General features: G+C 54.0%; 2 protein-coding genes across 3 annotated transcripts in view; one reads left to right on the forward strand and one right to left on the reverse strand.

Annotated features, from left to right (window-relative positions):
• The window catches only part of GAB3 (GRB2 associated binding protein 3), a 50,933-nt gene extending 45,780 nt beyond the window's left edge, over positions 1-5,153 (reverse strand). For both annotated transcript variants that reach the window (XR_002340617.1, XM_021079896.1), the window contains exon 1: positions 5,013-5,153. Coding sequence is in view for 1 of the 2 variants with exons in the window: in XM_021079896.1 (XP_020935555.1) it covers positions 5,013-5,084 (72 nt within the window). In the remaining variant the exon portion in view is untranslated. The remainder of the gene's footprint in view (positions 1-5,012) is intronic.
• Positions 15,001-24,954, forward strand: DKC1 (dyskerin pseudouridine synthase 1). The gene is given in 15 exon segments (NM_001142668.1): positions 15,001-15,028; positions 15,672-15,742; positions 16,174-16,260; positions 17,346-17,437; positions 17,651-17,835; positions 18,448-18,512; positions 18,875-19,001; positions 19,186-19,316; positions 19,691-19,834; positions 22,063-22,183; positions 22,854-22,972; positions 23,842-23,945; positions 24,196-24,304; positions 24,536-24,664; positions 24,859-24,954. Coding segments are annotated over 15 exon segments (1,566 nt in total). The 5' UTR covers positions 15,001-15,012; the 3' UTR covers positions 24,925-24,954.

A 26,025-nucleotide genomic window follows, 5' to 3' on the forward strand; every position in this document is an offset into this window, starting at 1 on the left:
TACAAGGGAACTTCGGCTTGATAAAAGGCATCTACAAAAAGCCTACAGCTACCACGCTTAGAAGGTGAAGGACTCAATGCTTTCCCCTGTTCTCATCATTTCTATATCATGTTGACAGTAAGTACCGAAAGTTCTAACTATAAGCAAGCGAGGTTAGCAAGGTCGCAGGATACAAGGGTAATTTTAAAAAATCAATTGACAAATGAATTCTAAAACTGACGTGGAAGAGCAAAAGATCTAAAGTAGCCAAAACAACTCTGAAAAGAAAAACTTCCCGAGTTCAAGTATTAGGAAGTTATTGCCGTCAAAACAGCACGGTATTAGCATCAAGACGAACAAAGAGCTCAACGAAACAGACGAGAGAAAACAGAGACAGAAATATGATCAATTGATTTGAACAAAGTACTTCAACGGAGTAGAGTCTACTCAGTAAATGGAACGGGTTTGCAAGAAAATGAACCATAACGTGAACCTCACACCTGTTACAGAATTTAACTCAAATGAAGCATTGATCTAAATATAAAATTTTTAGGGGAAAAAAACCCACAGGAGTTGGTAGTTCCCTTGTGCCACAGCGGGTTAAAGTTCCGGCGTTGCTGCAGCTGTGCTTCATCCCCGGCCTGGGAACTTCCACATGGGCAAAAAAAAAAAAAAAAGAAAGAAAAGAAAAAATAGGGGAAAATCTTCAGGATCTAGGGTGAAGCCAGAGTTCCAAGATTTAACAGTGAAAGTATGATCCATGAAAGAAAAACTGACAAATTGAACGTAATCAAAATTATTTTAAATTCTTTGTTTTATAAAAGATACTAAAGAGAAAAAAAGACAAAACCATAGACTGGTAGAAAATATTCGCAAATTATATATCCGACAAAGAACTTGTATCCAGAGATAAAAGCAGTACTTGGGTCTTAGCATTGTTTTGAAGCCTAAATGCGATAATTCTGGCAAAGTCCTTGGTGTAGTGCCTGGCACACACAGCCACTCGATAAACGTGAATTATCATCATTTTTATCATTGTTGCTACGGCATTGAAAGCAAGATGAATGTTCATCAATAGGGAAATTGTTCAATTATGTTACATCTGTTACAAAGTATGCTAAGCAATGGTTTAAAACAATGAAGCGAATTGATCTGTCCTAACTTGGAAAGCCATCCAGGATTGCTGTGAAAAAAGAAACCGCAGGACAGTTTGTATAATAGGATCTCACTTGTGCAAAAAGAAAATTGTATCTTTCCAGAAATTTTCTGCGAATGATGCTCAACAAACCGCTACGGACTGTCCTCCCTAGGGCGGGCGGGGCACAGCGGAAGGTAGGACACGGGGAGAATCAAAGAGGGTATTTAGGAGTTCCCAGCGTGGCTCGGTGGTTAACAAATCCGACTAGGAACCGTGAGGTTGCGGGTTCGATCCCTGTCCTTGCTCAGGGGGTTGCGGATCCGGCGTTGCCGTGAGCTGTGCTGTAGGTGGCAGGCACGGCTTGGATCTGGCATGGCTGTGGCTGTGGCGTAGATGGGCAGCTGCAGCTCCGATTGGACCCCTAGCCTGGGAACCTCCAGATGCCACGGGAGCGGCCCAAGAAATGGCCAAAAGATCAAAAAAAAAAAAAAAAAAAAAAGGTATTTATCCCTAGGTGGATTGACTGTGTACAAAAAGTTTGTTTATTTGTGAAACAAAAAATACAAAGGCAAAGAATCGACTCTTTACAAGCGCGGCCATTCCAATAGCAAATGCTGGAGGGGGCGAGCCCGCCCTGTGGGCGCGTGAGAGTTGGCACCGCCGCCGCAGACCAAATGCGGAGCCCCCACGGGAGCCGGAAACTGCGCTGCTGGGCAGACATCTCGAAAAAGGTGAAAGCTCTACTTTGAAAAGACACATGCAGCCCAAGGTTCATGGCAGCACTATTCACCATAGCCAAGACAGGGAGTTCCCGTGGTGGCGCAGCAGAAACGAATCTGACTAGGTCCAGGAGGATGCGGGTTTGATCCCTGCCCTTGCTCAGTGGCTTAAGGATCCAGCACGGCCCTGAGCTGTGGTGTAGGTCGCAGACGCAGCTCAGATCCTGTGTGGCTGTGGCGTAGGCTGGCAGCTGTAGCTCCAATTCAGCCCCTAGCCTGGGATCGTCCCTATGGCTTGGGTGTGGCCCTAACTTATTTATGGCGTTCCCATTGTGGCTCTGAGGGTTAAGAACCTGACAAGTCTCCATGAGGAGTCAGATTTGCTCCCTGGTCTTGCTCAGTGGGTTAAGGATCTGGCATTGCTGTGGCTGTGGCGTAGGCCTGCAGCTGCAACTCTGATTCAACTCCCGAGCCTGGGAAATTCAATATCCTGCAGGTGCGGCAGTAAAAAAAACTTGTTTATCAAACAGAAACAGGAGTTCCAGCCATGGCAGGGCACAGGGGGTTAAAGGATCCGGTGTTGCTGCAGCTGTGGCGTAAGTCACAACTGTGGCTCAGATCTGATCCCTGGCCGGGGAACTCCATATGTTGCAGAGTGTCCAAAAAAGCAAAAAGAAAAAATAAAAAACAGAAATAGACTCACACAGAAAACAAGCTTATGGTTACCAAAGGGGAAGGGGGGAGGGGATAAACTGGGAGTTTGGGACTAGCAGATACACACCACTGTATACAAAATAGATAAATAAGAAGGCCTGTTGCATAGCACAGGGAATGCCATTCAGTGTCTTGTAACACCCTAAAATGGAAAACAACCTGAAGCCGTACACCTGAAAGTAACACAATATTGTAAATCAACTACAGTTAAATTTAGAAGTTTAGATTTAGCAACCACTATGGAAAACAGTATGGAGGTACCGCCGAAAAGTAAATACCGAACTACCATCGAACTCCCACTCCTGGGCATTTATCTGGACAAAACTTTCCTTGAAAAAGATACATGCACCCCTGTGTTCACTGTAGCACTATTCACAATGGCCAAGACAGGGAAACAACCTAAGTGTCCATTGACAGACGAAAGGATTAGGAAGATGTGGTATATATACACAAGGGAATACTACTCAGCCATTAAAAAATAATAAAATAATGCCATTGGCAGCAACTTGGATGGAACTGGAGACTCTCATACTCACTTTGAAGTGAGTCAAAGAGAAAGACAAATACCACGAGATATCACATATCTGGAGCCTACTATATGACATAAACGAACCCCTCTGCAGAAAAGAAACAAAGTCATGGACTTGGAGAATAGGCTTGTGCTTGCCAAGGCGCAGGGGGAGGGAGTGGGAAGGACTGGGAGTTTGGGGTTAGGAGATGCAAGCTATTGCATTTCGAATGGATAAGCAATGAGATCCTGCTGTACAGCGCAGGGAACTCTATCTAACCACTTGTGATGCAACGTGATAAAGTGAGAAAAGTAAAGTATACACATGGACAGCCAGGTCACTTTGCTGTACAGCAGAAATTGACAGACCACTGTAAATCAACTATAATAAAAAATAAACAAAAAACTTACATTTAAAAGAGCAATGATAAAACTAATGTTCTGATTGCTTTGGCTCCTAGATGCAAGAGGATGAAACACAAGCCGAGCTTAGACTAAAGACAGACTCAGCTTCCATTTGCAATTTAACAAACGATAACAGAGTGCCTGGCAGGGCCAAGAACTGAGTTAGTGCCACGGCTGTGCCACTAACCACCTCTGTTAAGCGAGGGTGTACACACGTTAGAAGGAATAAATAAATAATACTCCCGACTGGATCTGCGTTAAAGGCGGCTGGGCGTTAGGAGCGCTGTCCAGGCGCCGCCCAGCTGACAAGTGACCGCCATCTAGTGGCAACAAGGGATTCCTGCAGAGCGTAGAGACGGCAGAAAACCGACTTTGAGGTGTGCTTCAGGGACGCTTTCCACGAAACGGCCCTGAGGGTCTAAAAGACTATGGCCCTCCCTGGAAAAAGCGCCCAGCCCTGGGCTGAGAGGTGAAGGCTCATGTCTCCTCCACAGTCCCGGCACCATCACAGCCTCCAGACGTGGACGAGCTGTGCAAAGTCCACACTTGGCGCACGTCCACTGCACCTCGAAAGAACGGAGCCCGTGCGGTAACAGGTACACACACGCACGGCTTCCCAAAACAGATGAAGTACTAATAAGCTTCGCAAGGCGCTCTGGTCAGGACAAGATACCAAATGGGACTGAAAGTCTGCCAGGAAATTGCCCTCCAGCGTCACCACCTGACGATATCTAGGGAACATTTAAACTCGCTCCCATTCCAAAGGGCAGAAGGCACCCTACCTCGAGCTGGCTTTGCAAGCACTGGTCTGTGACAAAACCTCTGCCACCCACGCAGCTCGCGAGGGGTGGGGGGGAAGGGGTTCTCCTTTTGCCTCCTTTGAGCGTCGCCGAGGGATCCCGAGGCTGAGAAACAGTGGACCTTGTGCGCGTCGACTTGCAGAGGCCAAAAGAGCGATGCAGGTGTACACTGGCAGTTCAACCGAAAAATCTAGGGACCTGCAGATCGAGGGCATCTGCACACGAAGCGGAACACTCCTCTAAAATGGTGCCGGGCAGAACAAACAGCAGGAAACTTCCCGGAGATTCCTAAGACCGTGACACGAGTCCAGGCCCGGGCGGGGGACGCGGGCTCGGAGCCGCGCTCCGGGCGTTGGCGGCCGTGCTGACGCCCAGCGGTCGGCAGGAGTCTGGACGGTCGCGGACCGCGCAGGAAGAGCTGCTCTTCCCGGGGCCGCCGGGGCCCCCGGTTGCCCGGCCGCCGGCGCGCGGCGCGCTTCCCCTCGGGGCCAGGAACGAGCGGCGTCCGCGGGCAGGAAGCGCGGCGCGGCGCCCGCGCGACGAGCCGGGGTTCGACGCCGGGCGCGCGCCAGCGCGGGCGCCCCGTCCCGCGTCGCGTCGCCCTCCGCCCGCCGCGGCCGCCGCCGGGCGCGGGCTCGGGCCGCCCCAGCCGCGTCCCCTCCCGGCTCGACGTGCGCGTTCGCCCGGGTCCCGCCGCCTCGGCCCCGGCCCCCGGCCCCCGGTCCCCGGCCCCGCGCGGCCGCACTCACGTAGCGCTGCAGCTTCCTCTCGGGGGGCGACTTGACCAGCCAGCCCGTGCACACAGCGTCGCCCGCGCTCATCGTGGCCGCCGCCGCCGCTTCCTCCAGCTGGGTCGGCGCCCGCGGCGGGAGGAAGTCGACCCGGGATGCCGGCGGGGCGGGCCCAGCGCCGCCCGGCGCCGCCCCAGCGGCGGGCGACCCCCGCGGAGGGGCGCGCGCGCCACCGCCCGCCGCCCCGGGCGCAGGAAGCCCCCGCGGGCAGAGCCCCCGGCCCGGGCCGAGCCCGCGTCCCGGCGCCGCCGCCCCGGCCGCCGCCGCCCTCACCCCCATCCCCAGCGGCCACGTCACGAGGGCCGGTCCCCAAGCCTCGGGGTCACGGGCGCCGAGCAGGAGAACGCACACCTGCGCGGAGGTCCCGAGGGCCGAGGAAAGCCCCGCGGCCCTTTGAGCCGAGTGCCTGCCAAGTGGTGGCTCTGGCCCTCCCGGCGGCCGATTGTATTCGGCGCTAAGCTCTGCTGCAAACCTCTCCAGTCCTCGGGGAAGCGAATGGTCCACACTGCAAAGGTTCAGCAATGGAAACGGCCTTCGCAGTCTCTGAGACGCTAAGGTTTGACCAGACGGAGCCCGGAAGGACTGTGCCCGCCCCGAGCCCATCAACTCTGGCAGCGGCATTAACAGCGCTGGGGGCGACCTAGGCTGTGACCCTCGTCGGCGCTGGTGTCTGTGCTCAGCACTTGGCAGGCGGCGGCGTCTCACATACCCATCCAAGGCGCGGCTGGTGCCCCTCTTCCAAGCACACGCAGCCCTTTGGAAACACACCTTGTGAATAGAAAAGCACTGGTATCAACCTCGCGGGCAGCACCCAGCATGCCAATCTGGGTAATGTCCCTGCCGTCTGACCGGCTCCCTGGGGAAAGTGACACTTGGAAGACCCAAATGCCACGTCATTTCTTTGACTTACAGAAAGACTTCTCACCCTCCTACCATACAGCTGGAATTTCCACAGACAGTTGCTCTTCTAGAAGCAGTCAGGAGTCCACGGAGGGAACGGAATTTGCTCTAGGTGTCTCTAGGGTTTCATTATGGGTTCCCTCTCTGCCCCTAGAAACACCTAGGACCAGTTCTGTTCCCTCCGTCTTCTGGTTCAGGCGGCATCTCACCCCACTCTCCTAAAACCTATAGAATAGCACAAAGCTCACCTCTGTCAGCCTTTATTTGACATACAACAAATACAGAAAGAAGGAATATTGGGAGAAGTAATATGTACACACACACACACAGAGCTACTGTAGCTGAAAATGCAGCCTCTGTACACTGGCACCAACTAAGCCTCAGAGACAGAGTTTCGAGGAAGAGAAAGAACAGCTTTACTGCTTCGCCAGGCAAAGGAGGACACAGCAGGCTAGTGCCTCAAAACCATGTGCTGTCCTGAGAGGGGGCAGCAAAAGGTTGTATGGGTTTAGCTCAGAAGACAGGGTTGTTGATTAAAGCATCCCTACTCTTCTTCATCCACAGGTCCGTTCAGAGTCATCAAGGCTGGTGTCAGCGGGTCTGGCGATGGCTCCTGGCTGTCGCTGGGGTTATTGTTCCTCGGCCTTCTCTCTGGAATAAGGGAAACATGAGTGCGACAGAACTGCGACTGGAAAACAGCCATTAGTAAAAGACAGCAATTAGACCAGGAAAAGACCGTTTGTGAAAAGCCAGACACTAATTGCAATATAGCTCTAACTAGAAAGTAAATTGTAGTAATAAGTTCCTGGGCCAAGGCAGGACATAACGCCTTGGAGACTGTTTTAACCAGTTTTTAGCTGTAACAATATTTCCTAATCATGAACTCTTGAGTCAGCCTTTTGCGACGGAGGGGAGGCCTGGGAGGCTCGAGGAAATGCCTTTTACTTCAAAACACAAAGATTTAGGGTCTGGTACACGGTTTCGCTACAAGTGTCATTGCTCTAACTGCTCTTGAGACCATCACTGGCCGTTAGAACGCCCTCCTGCCACGACCGGCCCTGCCCTCCTTTGCTCTCCAGCCTCCGCTGGCCAGACGTCTCTACCTGCCGAGTGACCCAAACCTTTATTCACGCCGAGTCTGAATCCTTAGTGGTCCTGCCCGAACGCGATCGTGGCAGTGGCAGGAGGTGCCCCGGAGGATTGCGGGGGTGCCAGACCTCGTTCTTCCCAATCGCCTTGTTCAACGGTGACCCCGTTTCCACGCGATCATCGCCACCCACCATCCAAGCCGGCTCAGGAGCCCAGCGCTGGGCCTGCTGGTTCAGCGGCCGGTGGCGATCTCACCTCGAGCAGTGCGATGGAAGCGGTGTCTTGGTCCCGGCCGAAGCCTTCCTCCCCGGGAACTGACAGAGCTCCAACCTGCGAGCAAGGGAAGGGAGACCTGAGCGAGCCGTTCCCCCGTCCACTTCCTGACGCCTGGCCCCACGGATTCTGGCCCAGGACAAGCAGGCCCGTGCAGGGCTCCCTAGTCGGAAGTGCGTGCCCCCGACTAGCAGGGTAGCCGCGTCGTCACCAGACGGACGGCCCCATCGTCTCCGGCACGCGGTGAGGGTAGCCCTTTGGTGAAATACCGTGAACACGAATAAGCGCAGTGAGCCCATGGATGGGGGGTGCCAGCAGGAAGGTGAGTGACGAGAAGCACGCATTCGGGTGAGGACAAATGGCAAACCCATCCGCAGGCTGCCTGACCGGGGGCTCCGTGTCAGTCTCAGTTGGGGACAGGTTGAGCCCATGGCAGTGGCAGTGGCGGTGGCTGTGATCGCGTCAACTGTCGGCAGCCCCTGGGAGCCTGACCCCTCACTGCTGTGAAAATCACACTGAGGCTACCATTTGCCTCCACCCGAGACCTTGACCGGCACACCTATGAGGTTGCACATGTGAGCCCAGGGGAAGGGTGCGCGCACTTACCCCAGGGCCGCTGAAAACAGGGAACCTCACGCGCTGCTGGCTGAATGCGCTGGTGGTGCAATGACACATAGTCTGTGTTCCTCCAGGATCTGAAGAGCCACCAAATGCGGGGCCTCTTTCTGGGCGGTAGGTGGTTATTGAATACCCAGCATGGTCCAGACCATCCCAAAAGGTCACCGAGGGGGAGTCTCTGGAGTTTTCAGGGGCTTTATCTCCCACACTCCGGCATGTAGGCGTCTTGATAAAACGTCTTCGGTGTGACGGACCAGCACAATGCTCACCACGATTGTCGAAAGAAGCAAGTTTCATTCACCCTAGATTATGACAGAGCCAGAGGACAGACACTTCCCTGAAGTAAGGCACTGAAAGGCACACTCTTGTTCCTGCCAGATGGAAGCAAGCTGTTTCTTTACTTTGCTTTTTTGTTTGTTTTAAGGCTGCACCTGCGGCATCTGGAGGTTCCCAGGCTAGGGGTCCAATCAGAGCTGTAGCCACCATCCTACACCACAGCCACAGCCATGCCGGATCCTTAACCCACTGAGCAGGGGCAGGGATCGAACCTGCATCCTCCTGGATGCTAGTTGGGTTCCTTACCGTTGTGCCATGACAGGAACTCCGCAAGCTGTTTCTGATAACCTGTGCCGATTGCGAGGCAGAAAAGAGCATTTGTCAGACTAAAAGCCGCTCCCCAGGAGTTCCCGTCGAGGCGCATCGAAGCAAACCCGAACCAGGAGGTTGTGGGTTCGATCCCTGGCCTCGCTCAGTGGGTTAAGGATCCGGCGTTGCCATGAACTGTGGGGTAGGGGTAGATCACAGACGCGGCTTGGATCCCACGTTACCGTGTCTATGGCATAGACTGGAGGCTACAGCTCCGATTAGACCCCTAGCCTGGGAACCTCCGTATGCTGAGAGTGCGGCCCTAAAAAGACAAGAGGCAAAAAAAAAAAAAAAAAAAAAAAAAAAAAGAGCTGCTCCCCAGGCACCAGGGGCTGTGCAGATTTGCTCTAGGAAAACAATGTCATCTGGAATAGCAACTACAATTCAAGTCGCAACCTGATTAATTTCACAGTTACCCACTGTTCATCTCCAGCTAAGTTTCTAGGGAGAGATGACCTCTTTGTATTGTAACTTTCTTTTTTCTGTATTTTATTTTATTTTATTTATTTATTTTTATTTTTTTGTCTTTTCTATGGCTGCACCCATGGCATATGGAGATTCCCAGGCTAGGGGTCTAATCGGAGCTGTAGCCACCGGCCTATGACACCACAGCCACAGCAACTTGGGATCCGAGCCGCATCTGTGACTTACACCACAGTTCACAGCAATGCCTGATCCCCAACCCACTGGGGGTGGCCAGGGATCGAACCCAAAACCTCATTGTTCCTAGTCAGATTCGTTAACCACTGAGCCATGACAGGAACTCCTTTCTCTATTTTAAGTCAAGCTTTCCTAGATTGTTTGCACTCCAGCCTGGGGAGAGTAGATAAAATGAATAGAAAGTGCTTTTTTATTGTTATTATTAATTAATGTATTTATTTTTTGGCTGCGCCCACAGCATGTGGAAGTTCCGGGGCCAGGGATTGAACCCAAGAAACAGCAGTGACCGGAGCCACTGTGGTGACAATGCTGGCTCCTTAATGGGCTGAGCCACCAAGTAATTCCCGACAAGTGTTTTTTTGTTTGTTTTTTGCTTTCTAGGACCACACCCGCAGCATACGGGGGTTCCCAGGCTAGGGGTTGAATCAGAGCTACAGCTGCCGGCCTACACCACAGCCATAGCAATGTAGGATCCGAGCCGCATCCATCTGCAGCCTATACCTGCCGCTCACAGCAACACTGGATCCTTAACCCACTGAGCAAGGCCAGGGATCGAACCCGTGTCCTCATGGATGCTAGTCAGATTCATTAACCACAGAGCCATGACAGGAACTCCCCGACAAGTGTTTTTTTAGAACCCGGATTCCCTTTGTGGCTTCCTCATTTCTTATTTGAAATAGGTTTAGTTTGGCAGTTCTTTAAGTACTGCACATCTTGTAACTAGAAGGATTTATGAAAATAAATTTCCGCTATTAAGGAACAGGTTCTATTTTCATTATGCTACGAGGGGCAAAGCGGCCATGCATCTAACTTATTCTCTGGGAAAAGAGAGAAAATTTGAAAGGAAAATGCTCCTCCAATTTCTGGACAAGGAGCAGACATGAGGCTATAGCTATACATGTGTGTCAAGAGCCAATAAAGTAAAATTCACAAGTAAATCCACAAATTCACACAAAGACTTCTACGCCATGACCAGGTGGGGTTTATCCCAGAGATGCAAGGTTCCTTCAGTACACGCAGCTCCATTAACGATGTCCACAGTCTTAACAAGCAAAAGAAGAAAAGTCACATGAGTATATCAACTGACGCAAAACGAGCATTTGACAATCCCAATGTCGATTCATGGCAAAAACTCTGGTAACCCCAGGAATGGGCGGGGCAGAGTTCCCTCAAGCTGTTAAAGAGTATCTGTGGACGCCGCGGCTGCCATCACACGAGTGGCGTCATACTCAGTGGTGAACCTCGGGGCACTTTCCCCGACGACTGAGAACCCGGCGAGGAGAGCCATGCTAACGACGCCTTTTCAATATATTGTTGGAGATTCTAGCCAAGGGGATAAGGACAAAAGAGAAACAAAAGGCACACGAGTTGGGAAGAAGAAATAAAACTGTTTTAGTTTGCTGATGATATAGCTGTTTTCACGGAACAGCGAAAGGAATCTACAGGACAAACTCCCAGAAGTGAGTTTTACGAGTTTGCAGGACACAATTTCAAGGCTAATAAGCTTTGGAAGCTAACATGGCTACGGTCATCTCCGTGGGATTGACAGAGGAATAGACACTCAGATAAATGGAATGGGATACAGAAGCCAGAAACAGACCCACGTAAATTTACCCAACTGGGTTTTCTTTTTCTTGTTAGTATTAAAGTAGACTTGATTTCTCCGACTGTTTTTTGACCAAGCGCCCTAACAAGGTATATGCCACCTCGGAAAGAGGCCCAAGCCCTGTGCGTCTTTCTCAGTGATAGTGGGTCTGAGGCATAGTGAAACCGCTCTCTGGAGGACCCAGCTCAGTCTGCCTCCATCCGAGATGCCCAGAAACTTGATGAAGGTTTTGGGTCCCTGGATGTTCCTGGGGCTTATCCTCCGCTCCGCGGTGAACTATTTGCTACTTCCTAGGCATCAGGTCTGGTGCTGGGGGACCACGAGATGATCAAGCCAGTCCCAGAGGACTTCTTATGATCGTGAGGTGCCAGATAATTGAAGGGACGGTGCCGGAGCTTCCTTTTGGCCATTCTTTCCATAGTTGTCCTCAGTCCTTTAGTCAGGAAGCCCCTGTGGAGCCTTCTCCAGCTGTCCGCTGTGTTTATTCCAGTTTTGCAATCAGGGGTCCACAGTGAGAGAGCCGCCTGCTGAGTCTGACCAGGCGCCCACTGTGGCATCCTGTGGTCCCAGGGGAAAGCAGGAGGCAGGCTGAGAGCACACACTTGTGGTGTCATGTGTACCCGGCATCGCCCCCACTGGAGGGCTGAGTCTGTGCATTGACTGGGTCTGGGAATTAGATGAGGGGCCATGATTTTCCACTGGGGTGATTCACGGCAGGCCGCCATTCACCGGCCCCAGAGTTCTCATTGTCGGGGTTTTGCAGGCCATGACCTCCTACAGGTGGCCTCCTAACAGGACACTGGGATCAGTCAGCCACCAGCAAGGCTCCTTGGGGAGAAGCCCTTCGGGCTCCAGCTGCCTACGTGATAGCCGTCCTGTTTCTGTGAGATTTAGCTTCTGCTGCCCTAGGATCCCATCAGAGTCCCACCGAGTCCCTGGCACCCCCTCCCACCTCCTTTCCCAGAGTAGTTTTCCAGAATGTCCACCAGAGTAGTCTCAGTGTTTCGGCGACAGGAATGTCCTCTCAGGGGATGCGGTTAAGGGGCGAGCCAGTGGGGTGCACGTGGCAACTCATTCCGCCGCCCCCCTCGCCCAGTCTTGGGCTTGGAAACAACGAGGGACGGGAGGCGTGGGTCGCAGGAGAATTGGTAGCTGACCCAGTGATTTCCTCACAAGATCTCCAAGAAAGGCAGGGGCAGGCTCATCAGACTGGAGGGAGGAGCTGCTTCTGCTGGTGAGGGAGGGGCCCGAAGGGTTTCCGGGTTCAGAAGATTCGCGACAAATACTGAGCCTCTCCCAGGAGCTGGGTATGCAGCAGCGGACAAAGTAGACAAGAATGTCCTGGCTTCGTAAGGCTAACACGCTAGTGTAGAGACCCTCGGTGAGGTGCATTTAAGGCAGATGCGAATGCCCCAAGAGGAGGCAGTGTGCCTGCGGAATGGTCCTAAGCAGCCAAGATGGGTGTGAGTGAGCAAGGGTGTGCGTGCAAGGAAGTGGACTCAGAGGGAGCACTGGTAGCAGAAACTGACAGCTGTCATAATCAATCTGGCTTTGCCTCTTTGCTTTTTTTTGTGCTTTTTAGGGCCGCCCCCGCAGCACGTGGAAGTTTCCAGGCCAGGGGTCCCATTGGAGCTGCAGCTGCCAACTTACACCCTGGTTTGCGGCAACACCGGCTCCTTCACCCACTGAGTAAGGCCAGGGATCAAACCCGCATCCTCACAGACGCTATGTTGGGTTCGTAACCCGCTGAGCCACAATGGGAACTTCAGCTTCTCCTCTTAATCGAGACAGTTTATTAGTTTGCTTGGGCTGCCATGACAGAGTCCTGCCAACCGGATGGCTTTAAACAACAGGCATTCGTTCTCTCACAGATCTAGAGGCTGACAGCCCCAAACCACTGCGGTCTCTGCCCCCGTCTTTGCCTGGCCTTCTCCTCTTCTAAGGACACTTGCCATTGGATTTGAGACCCACCTGAGTAACCCGGGATGACCTCATCTCTAGACCCTTGCCTTCATTACTTCTGCAAAGACCCCTCTTTCATATTCACAGGTCCGAGGGGTTAGGCTACATCTTGTGGGGGCCGCCCTTCACCCTACTCCAGATGCAAAGCCACGGAAGGGCTTTGAGCAGAAGAAGGACATGACGGGACTTACGGTTTAATGGTTCTTTCCACTTGCTTGTGTTGAGGAGACAGTATAGGAGGAAAAGCAGGAGCAGCAGGGAACTGCAGGAGACCAGTGGAAAAATCTAGGAGAGCCATCGTGGTGGTATGGCTTACAGTGACAGCACTGCGGTGCTGAAAAACCCTCAGATTCTGGATCACTTGAAAGCAGGAGTGACAGGCTTTGCTGGTAGATCAGATGAGAAGTGTTGGAGAACCAGGCATGAGTACCTCAAATTTTGCCAAGTCTGTATCAGTTAAGCATTATAAAATAATGGGGGGAGTAAGGAATTGGTTGCACGGATTGGCGGATATTGAGGACTTTGGATAGCTATAAAAAGTCAAGTTAGGGAGTTCCTGCTGTGGTGCAGCAGGTTAAGGATCTGGAGTTGTCTCTCCTGTGGTGCAGGTTCGAGCCCCAGCCCTGGAACTTCCACATGCGGCAGGTGCAGCCACAGGGAAAAAAGAGTCTAGTTAGAGCATTAGTATTCTTGTCTTGGTATATACCAAAATAAATTGTAGATTGAATAAAAGTGAGAAAAACCAATCATATATATTTTTATATTTTTAAGTCAGAGTGAAATAAAATGGAAAAAAATCTAATCCTTGGATGGCAGAGGAGGAAACGGAAGAAAAGCAATAGCTGTCCTGTTTTATCAGCAGCGAGGAATTAGAAAAGATGGTACATATTCCATTTACGATCACAATAAAGAATTAGGGATCAGTCGCGTCTGCGCAGGCTCCGTTAAGGACTCCCAGTTAAGAGACACAGCAGTGAGAAGAGCAGCAGTGATATGGGAAGAGCACTTGAACCTGGGGGCACGTCTTCCTTGGCTGTCTGATTCCACAGCCGCAAGCAAGCTGTGCCTCTAGAGCACTTCGCATGGAGCCCAGTCGTGGAGTCCAAACTGAGGCTTGCCAGACGCGTAAAACACACGCGGGAAAGACTTGGTACAGAAAAGAAGCCCTATAAAATATTCCATTCATAATGTTGTCTGTTGCTCATAAGTTGACACGATAATTTTTTTTCCTTTTTTTAAGTTTTACTTTAATGATTTTTATTTTTCCATTATAGCTGGTTTACAGACATGATAATATATATATTTTTTATTTGTCAATGCCTCTTTATTATTCTTTAATCTGGAACAGATCTAGAACCTTTGTCTTTCATGCTCTACATATTTTTTAAGAATGCAGGCCTCCCTCAGTTTGGGTTTGCCTAATGTTGCATTATTCATGATGTTTCCTCATGATTAGCCTTTCTTAAACGAATACTGCAGAAGTCAAGTTTGGTCCTTCTAAAAGCACAAGATAATATTTTGGATCACTGAGTTCAAAAAAGTTTGCTATTAAAACCAATTTAACCTTTTTCCTTTTCCTTTTGTTCCAAGTGGCGGCTGGAAAATTTAAAAGTCCACAAGTGGCTCGCACTCCACTTCTATTGGCTAGTGCCGCTCTAGCTGGACGGGGTGACTTTCCAGCTCTCAGTGCCTCAACGTCTTCGTTTCTTAACCCAGGCTGATTCGGCACCAACCTTAAAGGGCCTGCGAGAGGACGCAAAGAGCGCTCAGCGGGGAGCCTAGGTGCTCCGCCGAGGTCCAGGCCCCGGAGCCGAGCGGGCGGCCACCGGGGCCACGCCCACTGGCCGCCGGGGCCACGCCCACTGGCCGCCGGGGCCACGCCCACAGGATCCCAGCCTCGGGGCCTGGCGGCGCAGGCGCTCCCAGACCCAGCCGCCGAGGGCGGGACGGGGGTGGGGGAGGCCCAAGGCGCACGCGCGCAAGAGCCGCGGCTCGGGGTTTCCGCCAATGAGATCGTGCGGCCGTCTCGCGCGCGCTTCGGGCTCCGCCCCGCCAGCCCGAGCCCGCCCACCCCGCCCCGCTGCACGACACGCACGGGGCGGCGCACAGGTGGGCGGGCCCTGGCGGCGCGGCCTGACGGCGGCGGGAGTCTGTAGTCGCTTCCTCGGGGGTGGCCCACGCGGCTCACACGCTCTGCCGGGCAACATGGCGGACGCGGAAGGTAAGTGTCGTTCTTCCCCGGGCGATCGGGTTGAATCCCCCCGGCCGGGGCCAGGTCCGTCGCTGGGAGAGCCGGTGGTGCGGGGAACAACGTCGAGGCCCGAGCTCTGCTAGCTCTAGCCGCCGGGCCTCCTGTCGACCTTGTCTCTTGGCCTTGGCTCCACGGGTGAGGGCGGGAGAGCGAGGGGCCCCTCGGTGCCTGACGCCACACGGCCCGGGTCTCCCGCCGGCGATCCAGGGCCCCTTAGGGCTCTGGGTCGCCGTCAAAAGGCGTCCGCTGCCACCAGGTCGGACGCCGCGGACCGACAAGAGGCCGGAGGGGCTCGGGCGAGCGCGTAGCCCTAAGTCGAAAGGAAGTTGTGGGAGCCACTAGCCTTCGGGGATTATCCGCGGTCACTTAGGAAAGTTAGGGGCCCGCGGGCCGCGCACCCTGGCGTGTTTAAGCCCCGCCGCAGCCACGTGGTGAGCCGGGCCGGGAGGCGACACGTGCAGTGCTGTCGTCACCCGAGCGTTCAGCCCGCGCATGTGGTCCCCCACGTCGTCTCACCTGCGGTGCATTTCCTACCTGCCCTGGTGGCCTTCTCTGACTTAAACTTGGTCGTCTTTATTTTCTGGGAAAACTCCAATCCTGGCGTGTTTTGTAGAAGTACTTATTTTACCGAAGAAGCATAAGAAGAAAAAGGAGCGGAAATCATTACCAGAAGAAGATGTGGCTGTGAGTAGGAATTTCTTTTACTTCGCTTTTACTAAAAAGAAAGGTTACTGAGACAGCAGTTACAGAAGATAATTCTTTAAAGGTTTCTGCAGAATGGGCTGGAATTGGGTGGTGGTTGGGTAGAAACTGCACAACCCCAGCCAACCTAAGCGTTTTGTCTAAAGAGGTAGCCTTTGCTAAAGGGTGTTGGCCACACCAACTGCTCTGCCTGAAATTCTCTTTCTTATCCCACCCACATACCCTGTGCCACATATCTTGGTGGCACTTTACTCACCCTTCTGAGCTGTTGAGCCGCTTTCCCTTGGAGGTCCTGGTGAGAAGGCACAGGCTACTTTGGTTTTTATTTTAAAGGCACAGACTTGTGTGGTAGGAATGGAATTGTTCAGAATCAAGTGGGAAGTCTAACAGGCTGTGTTTCTGTCCTGTGGCAGGAAATACAGCATGCTGAAGAGTTTCTCATCAAACCTGAATCCAAAGTGGCTCAGTTGGACACATCTCAGTGGCCCCTGTTGCTAAAGGTGCGTATGCTGTCAGGTCGGTGCCTCACTTCTAACCATTCTCAGTTTCGTACTTAGCTTCCCGGTACAGACTTGAACCAGTTTGTGCAGCAGGCCGTGCTTGAAAGTGTGTGTGCTCTGACACCAGACCTCTCGCATCAGGCAGTGTGTGACCCTAGGCCAGTCATTTAACCTCTGAGGCTGTTGGCAAATCGTATCTTCTCTCAGAGGTAGGCGGGCTGATGGCTACAGGACCTGACCCCTGAAGTGTGTCTAGCTGCACACTACGCCTGGTGTTCCCTGGACTTTGTGGACTCTTGGGTTGGGTGTAAATGGCGTAGTCGAGCAAGGAGTCGAATTACAGTTTTCACAAACAATGTAACGGGCAGCAGCTCTGACATCGGGAGTAAAGTTAGTAAAAGATCCCTCGACGAAGCGTTCGGATAAACCAGTATATGTGAGCGAGGCAAGAGGCTGGGATTTGCTCGTGTGAGTCCATGCAGTCGAGATTCGGCTTGGCCGGCGTGTGTCATTCGAAAGCATGCGGTTCTCTGTCGTGACCTGCGAGTGAACCAGGGGGGCGCTGTCCCTACTGTCGCGAAAGTTAAAATCTAGGGGTGGGAGGTGGCGATAGGACCAAGACGAAATGAAACGGGGTCACACGAAAGCTGGCCTTCGGTTGAAGGGAGTGCTTGCAGACGGAGCCTTGGGAAAGGGTGAAAAAAAGGTGGCCGACTTGAGAAAAGCGAGATCGGAGCACGTGGCAGAAACAGGCTGGTCGGGTTTTGCCAAAACTGTCGCCAGTCCTCCTCATTTTGGGCCTCTTTGGTGGGTCAAGGCCAGGCCATGTTTTATGCATAAGCCTGCACGCGTAGCCGAGTTGGTTCCGTAGTAGCCCAAGAAATCTTTCTGGAGGACGGGTCACGTTGGTCTCGTTCTTATTCATCACGACGGAAGTTAGTCTTTGCAGCCTGTAAAGAGGCGGGTAATGAAAACACAGGAGCAGGCTCCAAAGGAGACCCCCACGAGCAGCCATGTCTCGGTTGGGGGTTCTGACTCTTGTTTTCAACGTGTTAATGATTTGTTTATTTTGTGTTGCTTTCTAGAATTTTGACAAGCTAAATGTAAGGACGACACATTACACTCCTCTTCCTTGTGGTTCGAATCCTCTGAAGAGGGAGATCGGGGACTATATCAGGTAGGGTGTTGGGAGCAGGACTGTTGAAACGTCTCAAAACGACCCCTGCGCCTCAGTTACGGAAGGTGTGGGCGTGTCTCACGGTGGCGTTGCCCGAAGCGCCGGGTAACGGGTAACCGTTCCCGAGGCGGGCTCTTCTCTTTCCCTCTTCAGACTGCGTTCTCACTAGAGGACCAGAGCCCATGACGCCATGCTGTCTTTCCCGTGTTCCAGGACAGGCTTCATCAACCTTGACAAGCCCTCCAACCCCTCCTCACATGAGGTGGTAGCCTGGATTCGACGGATCCTTCGGGTGGAGAAGACGGGCCACAGCGGGACCCTGGATCCCAAGGTGACCGGCTGTTTAATAGTGTGCATTGAACGAGCCACCCGCTTGGTGAAGTCCCAGCAGAGCGCAGGTATGTGGAGGGGGCGAGGGGGCCACTTTGAGGCTGGAAGGCGTTCTGCATTTCCTTTCCATTCGATGACATCTTGGTTCTCGGAAGTGATCTCTGCATTAGTAAAAGCAGACAAGGGGAGTTCCCTGGTGGTGCAGTGGGCTAAGGACCTGGGGGTCATTGCAGCAGCTTGGGTCACTACTGTGGCGCAGGCATGACCCCCGAAAATCCCCAGAACATAAGCAGGGGTTCTGTTGGTTTCTGCGTACCGCCTCTCCTCTGCCAGATCCTGGCGGGTCTGCCTTTCTTGTAGTTTGAGGTATGAGTTCTGCACGCTGAATCCGGCTCTAGGCCTCTGTCACCTGTAACTCCATGCTGCTGCTTCTGCCTGAAGCCCCCGCCCCTCATCTGCATCTGGGAAAGTCTGTGGACTTTGACCTCCGTAGGAGCCGGTGTCCTCATGCGTTTCTCACATCGGCACCGTGAACCTGCTCTTGAGGCAAATTTTATAGAAACAGCAAGGAGGTCAAACTGCCTGCCTTTTCTGGTTGCACAAAGTGGGAGTGGTAGAAGCGTATAAAAGATACAGAAAACTCAGCGGCCACGCCTGACTACTCTTTTGTCATCTTCCAGGCAAAGAGTACGTGGGGATTGTCCGGCTGCACAATGCTATCGAAGGGGGGACTCAGCTCTCTAGGGTAAGTCTGTGACTGGAGGGCCGGCGCCTTTCAGGTAGCAGCTTGGGTCTCCGAGTCCCCGGGCCTCTGGAGACAGGTCGGTTTTCCTGGCTGGCCTGTCTTGCGCCCTTTTCCATGGCTGCCGCAGCCGACTGGGACACGTGACTGCAGGTGGCAGAGGCACGGGCAGTCACGTCCCTTCTGAGGAGAGGGTCTGAGCCGCCCCTGGGGAGCCGACGAGAGCCTCGGCAATGGAGAGCACCTGTTAGGGCCCGAGGGTTCGAGAGAGGCCCTTCGCGTTTCGCTTGTCTCCCCACGTCGGCCCTTGGTCTCATTTAGAGTCCATGCAGCGAGTCTCTGTTGTGGTTTGTGCTGGTTCTCAGGCCCTGGAAACCCTGACCGGTGCCCTGTTCCAGCGCCCCCCACTCATTGCTGCAGTGAAGAGACAGCTGCGGGTGCGGACAGTCTACGAGAGCAAGATGATTGAGTTCGACCCCGAGAGGAGACTAGGTGGGCCGCTAGGCCTGTGAGGGGGTGGGCGGCCGCGGGGGCCGAGCGGGAGTCTGGTGTGGGCGCGGCCTCCGGCCGTGGTCTCGCGTCTCGCTGGGGCAGATGGAGTGACTTGGGGCTTCGCAGCCGGGCCTGGGTTTACTTAGGGAAAGAAACATGTGCTGCCCTGGTGTGTGTGTCTTAGGCATCTTCTGGGTGAGTTGTGAGGCCGGCACTTACATCCGGACGCTGTGCGTACACCTTGGTTTGCTGCTGGGCGTTGGCGGGCAGATGCAGGAACTTCGGCGAGTTCGGTCTGGAGTCATGAGTGAAAAGGTACGTGCTGTGGCTCGAGTGGCCGCCTGGCTGGTGCCTGGACCTTCGGCCCTTGATAGAACTCTCCCTGCTCCCCCTCCTGGCGAAGGCAGTTTCCAAAGTGTTGAGTTCAGTTCAGGGCTGCTCCCCTGTTCTGTTAATTAAACTTTGGGACATTGAAACGCAGGCTGGGGAGGTGATTGACCGGAGAGCGTGACTCTGTTCATTGCCTCCTCGGCCGACAGAGATGCCTGCTTAGGGTTACGTGTCCCCAGTTGGAGGCCTTCGGGAAGGAGGCGTAAGTGTGAAGAGCAGCGAGCTTGGACCCTTGAGAGCCTCTGGCTACTGGAGGCCGAGGGGCAGCGGAGTCGTTTTCACCTGCGGCTGCTTTTCAGGACCACATGGTGACGATGCATGATGTGCTTGACGCCCAGTGGCTGTACGACAACCACAAGGATGAGAGTTACCTGCGGCGAGTTGTCTACCCTTTGGAAAAGCTATTGACATCTCATAAGCGGCTGGTCATGAAAGACAGTGCGGTAAGTTCTGGATTTTGAGTCCACAGTCGGCCAAAATGTGATTTCAAAAAATGAGATGTGGGGAGTTCCCTGGTGGTACAGTGGGTTAAGGATCTGGCATTGTAACTGCAGTGGCTCAGGTTACTGTGGTAGCATGGTTTTTTTGGTGTTGTTGGTTTGTTTTTTTTTTTTTTTTTTTTTTTTTTGTCTTTTTAGGGCCGTACCTATAGCATATGGAGGTTCCCAGGCTAGGGGTCCATTCGGAGCTGTAGCCGCCAGCCTCCGTACACCACAGCTCACGGCAACACTGGATCCTTAGCCCATTGAGCAAGGCCAGGGATCGAACCTGCGTCTTCATGGATGCTGGTCAGATTCGTTTCTGCCGAGCCACAATGGGTAACTCCTGTAGCAGGGGTTTGATCCTGGGTCTTGGAACTCCTGCATGCTACGGGCGTGCCCCCCCCCCCCAAAAAAAAACCGGCTGTGCTCAGTGTTCTGAGAACTTCATTCTGTTTAAAGGCATGAAATACAACTTTTTGAACTTAGTAATTGCTTTTTCATTTGGGGTGTATTTTCTTTTTTTCTGATTTTGTAGATTGGACACTGGATTCTTTTATTTTTGTCAATGGAAGCATTTATGATGAATTTTTCATTAAGTCAAACCCAAATATATATTAGGCCTAATTCCATTTTGAAATCAGGCAAGTTAACTCCTTTCAGAATTCGCCCAAAGTAAGTAACTTGGTTCAAGAAATAGGCAATTTGTGGTGCAGAAAATTTGCCCTTCGGGAAATGTGACTAGAAACCTTGGTTTATTTAAATTATTGCTGGCAAGGGTTGTTTTGATGGGGATGAAAGGTTCAGACTAGGGAGTTCCCACTGTGGTATAGTGGAAACCAGTCTAACTAGTATCCATGAGGATGCGGGTTCCATCCCGGGCCTTGCTCAGTGGGTCGGGAATCAGGCCTTGCTGTGAGCTGTGGTGTAGGTTGCAGACGCAGCTCGTACCTAGCGTGGCTGTGGCTGTGGTGTAGGCCGGCAGCTACACCTCCGATTCGACCCCTGGCCTGGGAACTTAACCTATGCTGTGGGCACAGCCCTCAAGAGGAGGAAAAAAAAAAAAGGTTGAGGAGTTCCCGTCGTGGCGCAGTGGTTAACGAATCCGACTAGGAACCATGAGGTTGCGGGTTCGGTCCCTGCCCTTGCTCCGTGGGTTAACGATCCGGCGTTGCCGTGAGCTGTGGTGTAGGTCGCAGACGCGGCTCGGATCCCGCGTTGCTGTGGCTGTGGTGTAGGCCGGCAGCTACAGCTCCGATTCGACCCCTAGCCTGGGAACCTCCATATGCCACGGGAGTGGCTCACGTAAAGGCAAAAAGCCAAAAAAAAAAAAAAAAAAAGGTTTGAGAGTTTCAGAGATAAAGTATTTCTCCTTTAGGAATCTCAGTTCAAGTCTTTGTTTAAATCCTAGTTTGAGGCTGTAAAACCCAAATGTCACTGGGCTTGTCAAGTCTTTTTTTCTAAGCATATTTACTAAGTAAAGTTAGAGTAATTCATCTCATGATGAAAGGAAACACACAGTTAATTGTGTTGGTTTGGGTTTTCTCTTTAGTAGTGATTTAAGGATGAGTTTTTTCCTTTTCAAATCATTGCTGAGTGGCGTAAATAGCCTTTGTATTTCTAACGGCATATTACGATCAGAGAAGGTGGCCTTTCAGAAGGTGAGATTCTTTGCGGCCAAGTGCACAGTCAGTTATTGTTGAGGATCATGTAGCCATAAAAAGATACAGTTTTGCATACGTTTAATAATTTGAGCTTCCTCATTCACATGCGGGTCTTCAGTTACACAGTTTGATGACCTCAACTGTGTAGGTGCTAACAGTCACCGAGCAGCTTAATCACGCCCAACAGAAGAGCGTGAGCGTGCCCCCCCCACCAGCCGGGGTCAGACGGTGGCTTCTGGGAGAGTCCCGGGGAGGGTGGAGTACGGTGCGGGAGCGAGAGCTCAGGGGCAGGTGGCCTGGACCTCGGTCCCCAGGGCTCGACGGTCCCTGCGAGGCAGGCTGGCTGGTCGGCTACGTGGGAGCCTCTTCTCAGGTGTCCCGGCTCTGCCAGGGCTTCCGCCCGCTCGCTCGTGAGGGGTGGGGAGGAGCCGCTGCAGGAAACGAGGCCCGGGTCCTGCTTTCCAGCGAAAGCGCTGCCGAGCCGGCTGGGCGCCGGGCCGGCCTCTCACGGTGGGGCCGTCCCCGCAGGTCAATGCCATCTGCTACGGGGCGAAGATCATGCTGCCGGGCGTCCTCCGGTACGAGGACGGCATCGAGGTCAACCAGGAGATCGTGGTCATCACCACCAAAGGGGAGGCCATCTGCATGGGTACGAGGGGCAGCGGCCCAGCCGGGCCCACCGAGGGGGCTCTGCAGGCACAGGCGGCGGGGAGGGCGGCGCGCTGCCGCGTGTCCCGCTGGCTGCGGTGGGGGGCCGTGGCGCCGCGAATTGGCCTGCCGGGGACGGGTGCACGTCCGCGATGAGGGGACAGCCCCTCGTCCACTCCCGGACGGTGAGTGCCGCTGACAAAGGCCGGCCGTCGCAGGGGCCGTGTGTGTGGCCGGAGCTGCAAGCATGACGCGTGTGTTCAGGGTTGGTCCGGGGCTGCTGTCCGCCGGGAGGGCGCCTTCGCGCTGGTCTTGCTCAGACCTGGAAGGGATCCTGAAGACGTGCTGCTTTTCCGGCGCAAGTGACGGGGGTGAAACACAGGCCTCTGACTTAACTTATTGAGAGGCCTCGCCTAAGGGCCGAGGAAGCATCCGTTTTTCTTGGACGGAGTAGCACCCGTGGGTGGGGGTTTTTTTTCAACTTGCTAAGATAAGTTGGACGTGACTTCCCGGGCTTGCTTCCCCTGATAGTGGCTTTTCTCTGCGCGGTCCTCGGCAGAGGGCCCCTCAAGGCCGAGGCCGTAGGGCTCAGGCTCTGAGATGGGTCTGGGGTCCGTGAGTCACCAGTGTTCCCCTTCGCAGCCTTCTCTTCTCTCTCCCCCCACCCGCAGCTGTCGCGTTAATGACCACGGCGGTGATCTCCACCTGCGACCACGGCGTGGTCGCCAAGATCAAGAGGGTGATCATGGAGAGGGACACGTACCCTCGGAAGTGGGGCTTAGGTCCCAAAGTAAGCGCTCTGACTTGTCTCGCCTTGTGCTTTTCTTTTTTAGCAGCGGTGTTGAATGATGGTGATGTTTGCTAATCGGAAGTCGGGTCTAGAGACAGGGGCGGATTCTTTCTGTGCTTTTCAAAAAGGTTCTCAGTCGGGGTTAGGTGAACTTTATTTTTTGTCTTTTTAGGGCCGCACCCGCGGCATCTGGAGGGTCCCAGGCTAGGGGTCGAATCGGAGCTGTAGCTGCCGGCCTACACCAGAGCCACAGCAACACGGGATCCGAGCCGCGTCTGTGACCTACACCACAGCTCACGGCAACGCCGGATCCTTCACCCACTGAGCGAGGCCAGGGGTCGAACCCGCTTCCTCATGGATCCTAGTCGGGTTACCGCTGAGCCATGATGGGAACTCGTGTCTTGCCTCATTGAGCGCTCACTCGGCAGCTTGTGTCCTTGCCCTGGGCCCTGGGGAGTCCATGGTAGGTAGAAATGGGCCTGCCTCAGGCCTCGGAGATCTCAGCCTGGTGGGGGCAGAGGTGCCTGGCCCCTCCGGAGTCCCCAGTGAGGGACTCTGGGTGACAGGTCTGGACTTGAGGTGCGCTGTGCCAGGTTCCTGGTGCTAGATGTTGAGGGAGGGCGGAGGGGGGCGGGTGTGTGTGTGCGCGCAGCATCCTGGACAGCAGGAATGGCAGGTGAGAAGGCCCTGTGGTCCGAGTGACGTGGCTCCCACCAGGACGGTCGGCCGTGCAGCCTCTGCCCAGCCCGGGCCCAGCCTGGGCCCAGCCCAGCTTGGCTCCTCCCGGGAGGGCGAGTTCTGGTGTGAGCTGTGCGCGCTCCTGATCTCGGGCTGACGCTGCTCTAACCTTGACCCCCCGCCGGTCCCAGGCGAGTCAGAAGAGGCTGATGATCAAGCAGGGCCTTTTGGACAAGCACGGCAAGCCCACCGACAGCACGCCCGCCGCCTGGACGCAGGACTATGTGGACTACAGGTGGGGGCGCCTGGCCGCACGCGGTGCCGCCTGGGCTGTGGGGGGCGCGGCTTGCTCAGCGCACCATGGCGGGCACTTGGCCCGTGGGGCCTTGCAGGTGCTTCCCCTGGCTACCCCGGTCTGGGAGGGCCTTGGGCCCACACCACACGCAGTCACCCCTTTCGAGTCTGGCCCGCGGGACGCTGGTTGGCAGCCGGCTACGAGCGGCCAGCCGCTCAGCGCACATGGCTTACGGTGCCATCTCTTGCAGTGATCCTGCGAAGAAGGAGGCGGCGGCCAAAGCCGTGAAAGCCCCACCGGCAGTGGCTGAAGCAGCAAAAGCCCCACAGCTGGTGGCTGAAGCAGCAAAAACCCCAAAGGTGAGCGGTGCTGTGACCTGTTTGGAATGTCCTTTGGGGGCCGAGGCTTGGGAACCAGCCTGCCCTTGACTGCCACCTCTGCTGCGCGACAGCGTCGGGTCAGGCGGTGGTGGCGCAAGTGTCTTGCAAGTGAGGTGCGACACTTGGAGCCCGTCCTGCGTGCCTTTGACCTGAAATGTGCGCGTCCGTTCTTGCCTGAACCCTAACGCCCGTGTCCCGTCTCTACCGTAGCGGAAGCGGGAGAGCGAAAGTGATGAAACCTCCCCAGCGGCTGCTCAGCTGCCGAAGAAGGAGAAGAAGAAGAAGAAGGACAAGAAGCCCAAGGCTGCTCCCGAGGGCGCAGCCGAGCCGGGAGATGGGGTGCGTAGCCGTGCGGGTGTGCAGCCGGGGACCCGCGTGCACCCTGTCGTTAAAGGGCTTGGGCATTCGGGGCAGAATCGAGGTTAAGCCGGGCTGTGGGCAGGCGCTGCGAGGGCCGGCCGCCTGGTTGCGTGGCACTGCCCTGCGAGCGGACTGGCCGTGGCGAACACAGGCTTGCTTTCTCTTTTTCCCAGGACAGTGACACCACCAAAAAGAAAAAGAAAAAGAAGAAAATAAAAGTGGAAGTGGTTTCTGAGTAGTGGATGGAGAAATTAAAGCCTTATTGAGAAAACTTCGTTCCGTTTGTTCTCGAGGGAATGGAACTTAAGGCCCAGAAAGGGCGGAGAGTTCCCGCGCGGCTCAGCTGGTGACGGGCCTGGGGCAGCCTTCCCACACCTCGTCCTGTTCTAAGGATCCGCTGAAGCGGGCAGACCTAGCCTCGCCCCTTCTCTGCCCAAGAGAGTTGGGGGGCCTCCTCCTCAGGCCCCGCGCCACCCAGGAACCCTTGTAGCGTCACGGGCCTCTCCTGCTTTGCTCCCCCGCCCCTTCCCTTGTCTAGAAAGTTCGGAAGCATTCAGTCAGCTCCACGAAATGCTGTAGAGCTGGGTTGTGGATTGAGGGGATAAACCGTCTTTCCAGTGTCCTTTGAGGACAGCGGTCTATGCTAGCGTCGGAGCCACCTCTGTCACCCCGTTTCCTTCCGGATAGAAGCCTGGCCAAGCGCCTTGGCGTTGCATCTGGTCAGCTCTTTCCAGCCCCTCTGGCCCTTGTTCAGAGCTTGTACCCACTTCATGCACCTAAACCCATCTGGCTGCTTGTGTTCGTGAGAGAAGCCAACAAAGCATTCCTCTATTTTTCATTTTAACCTTCATTTACTTTCATTGCTGGGAGAAGGTTGTAATTTTTACTTATTAAAGTTTACTTATGAAGTTTTTAAGTATTCCTGTTGGATTTTCTAACTGCTGACCTCAAGCTAGTAGAACAAGAAATGTATTTTCATTAAAAAAAGGTAGGACCTTCATGGCCTACTTGCAATTTGATGCCTTCCCTTTCTCCGCCTTTGGGCCTTTCATTTGGCATGGGATCAGGTATTCTGGAATCTTCACTCAAGACATTGACTAGGTACGAGGGGCTCTTAACAAACTCAGTGATCAACCAACCGCTCGAGAGCGGCTAGTAAATGCTCGGGGGCTGCCAGCGGGGCGGAGGGATGGGCAGGCTCCTGTGCTGGCGGCTGGATGAATTGCCAGGAGGTGGTCTGCGGGGAGGGGCGGTGGCTGTTGGGAATCTGGAGCCTTTGGTGAGAGCAGAGCTCTGAGACGCCGCCTCCTTCGGTACCAAAATCACTGCGGTCAGGAGGC

The sequence above is a fragment of the Sus scrofa genome, chromosome X (genome assembly GCF_000003025.6).
Source record: "Sus scrofa isolate TJ Tabasco breed Duroc chromosome X, Sscrofa11.1, whole genome shotgun sequence".
Classification (NCBI taxonomy): Eukaryota; Metazoa; Chordata; class Mammalia; order Artiodactyla; family Suidae; genus Sus; species Sus scrofa.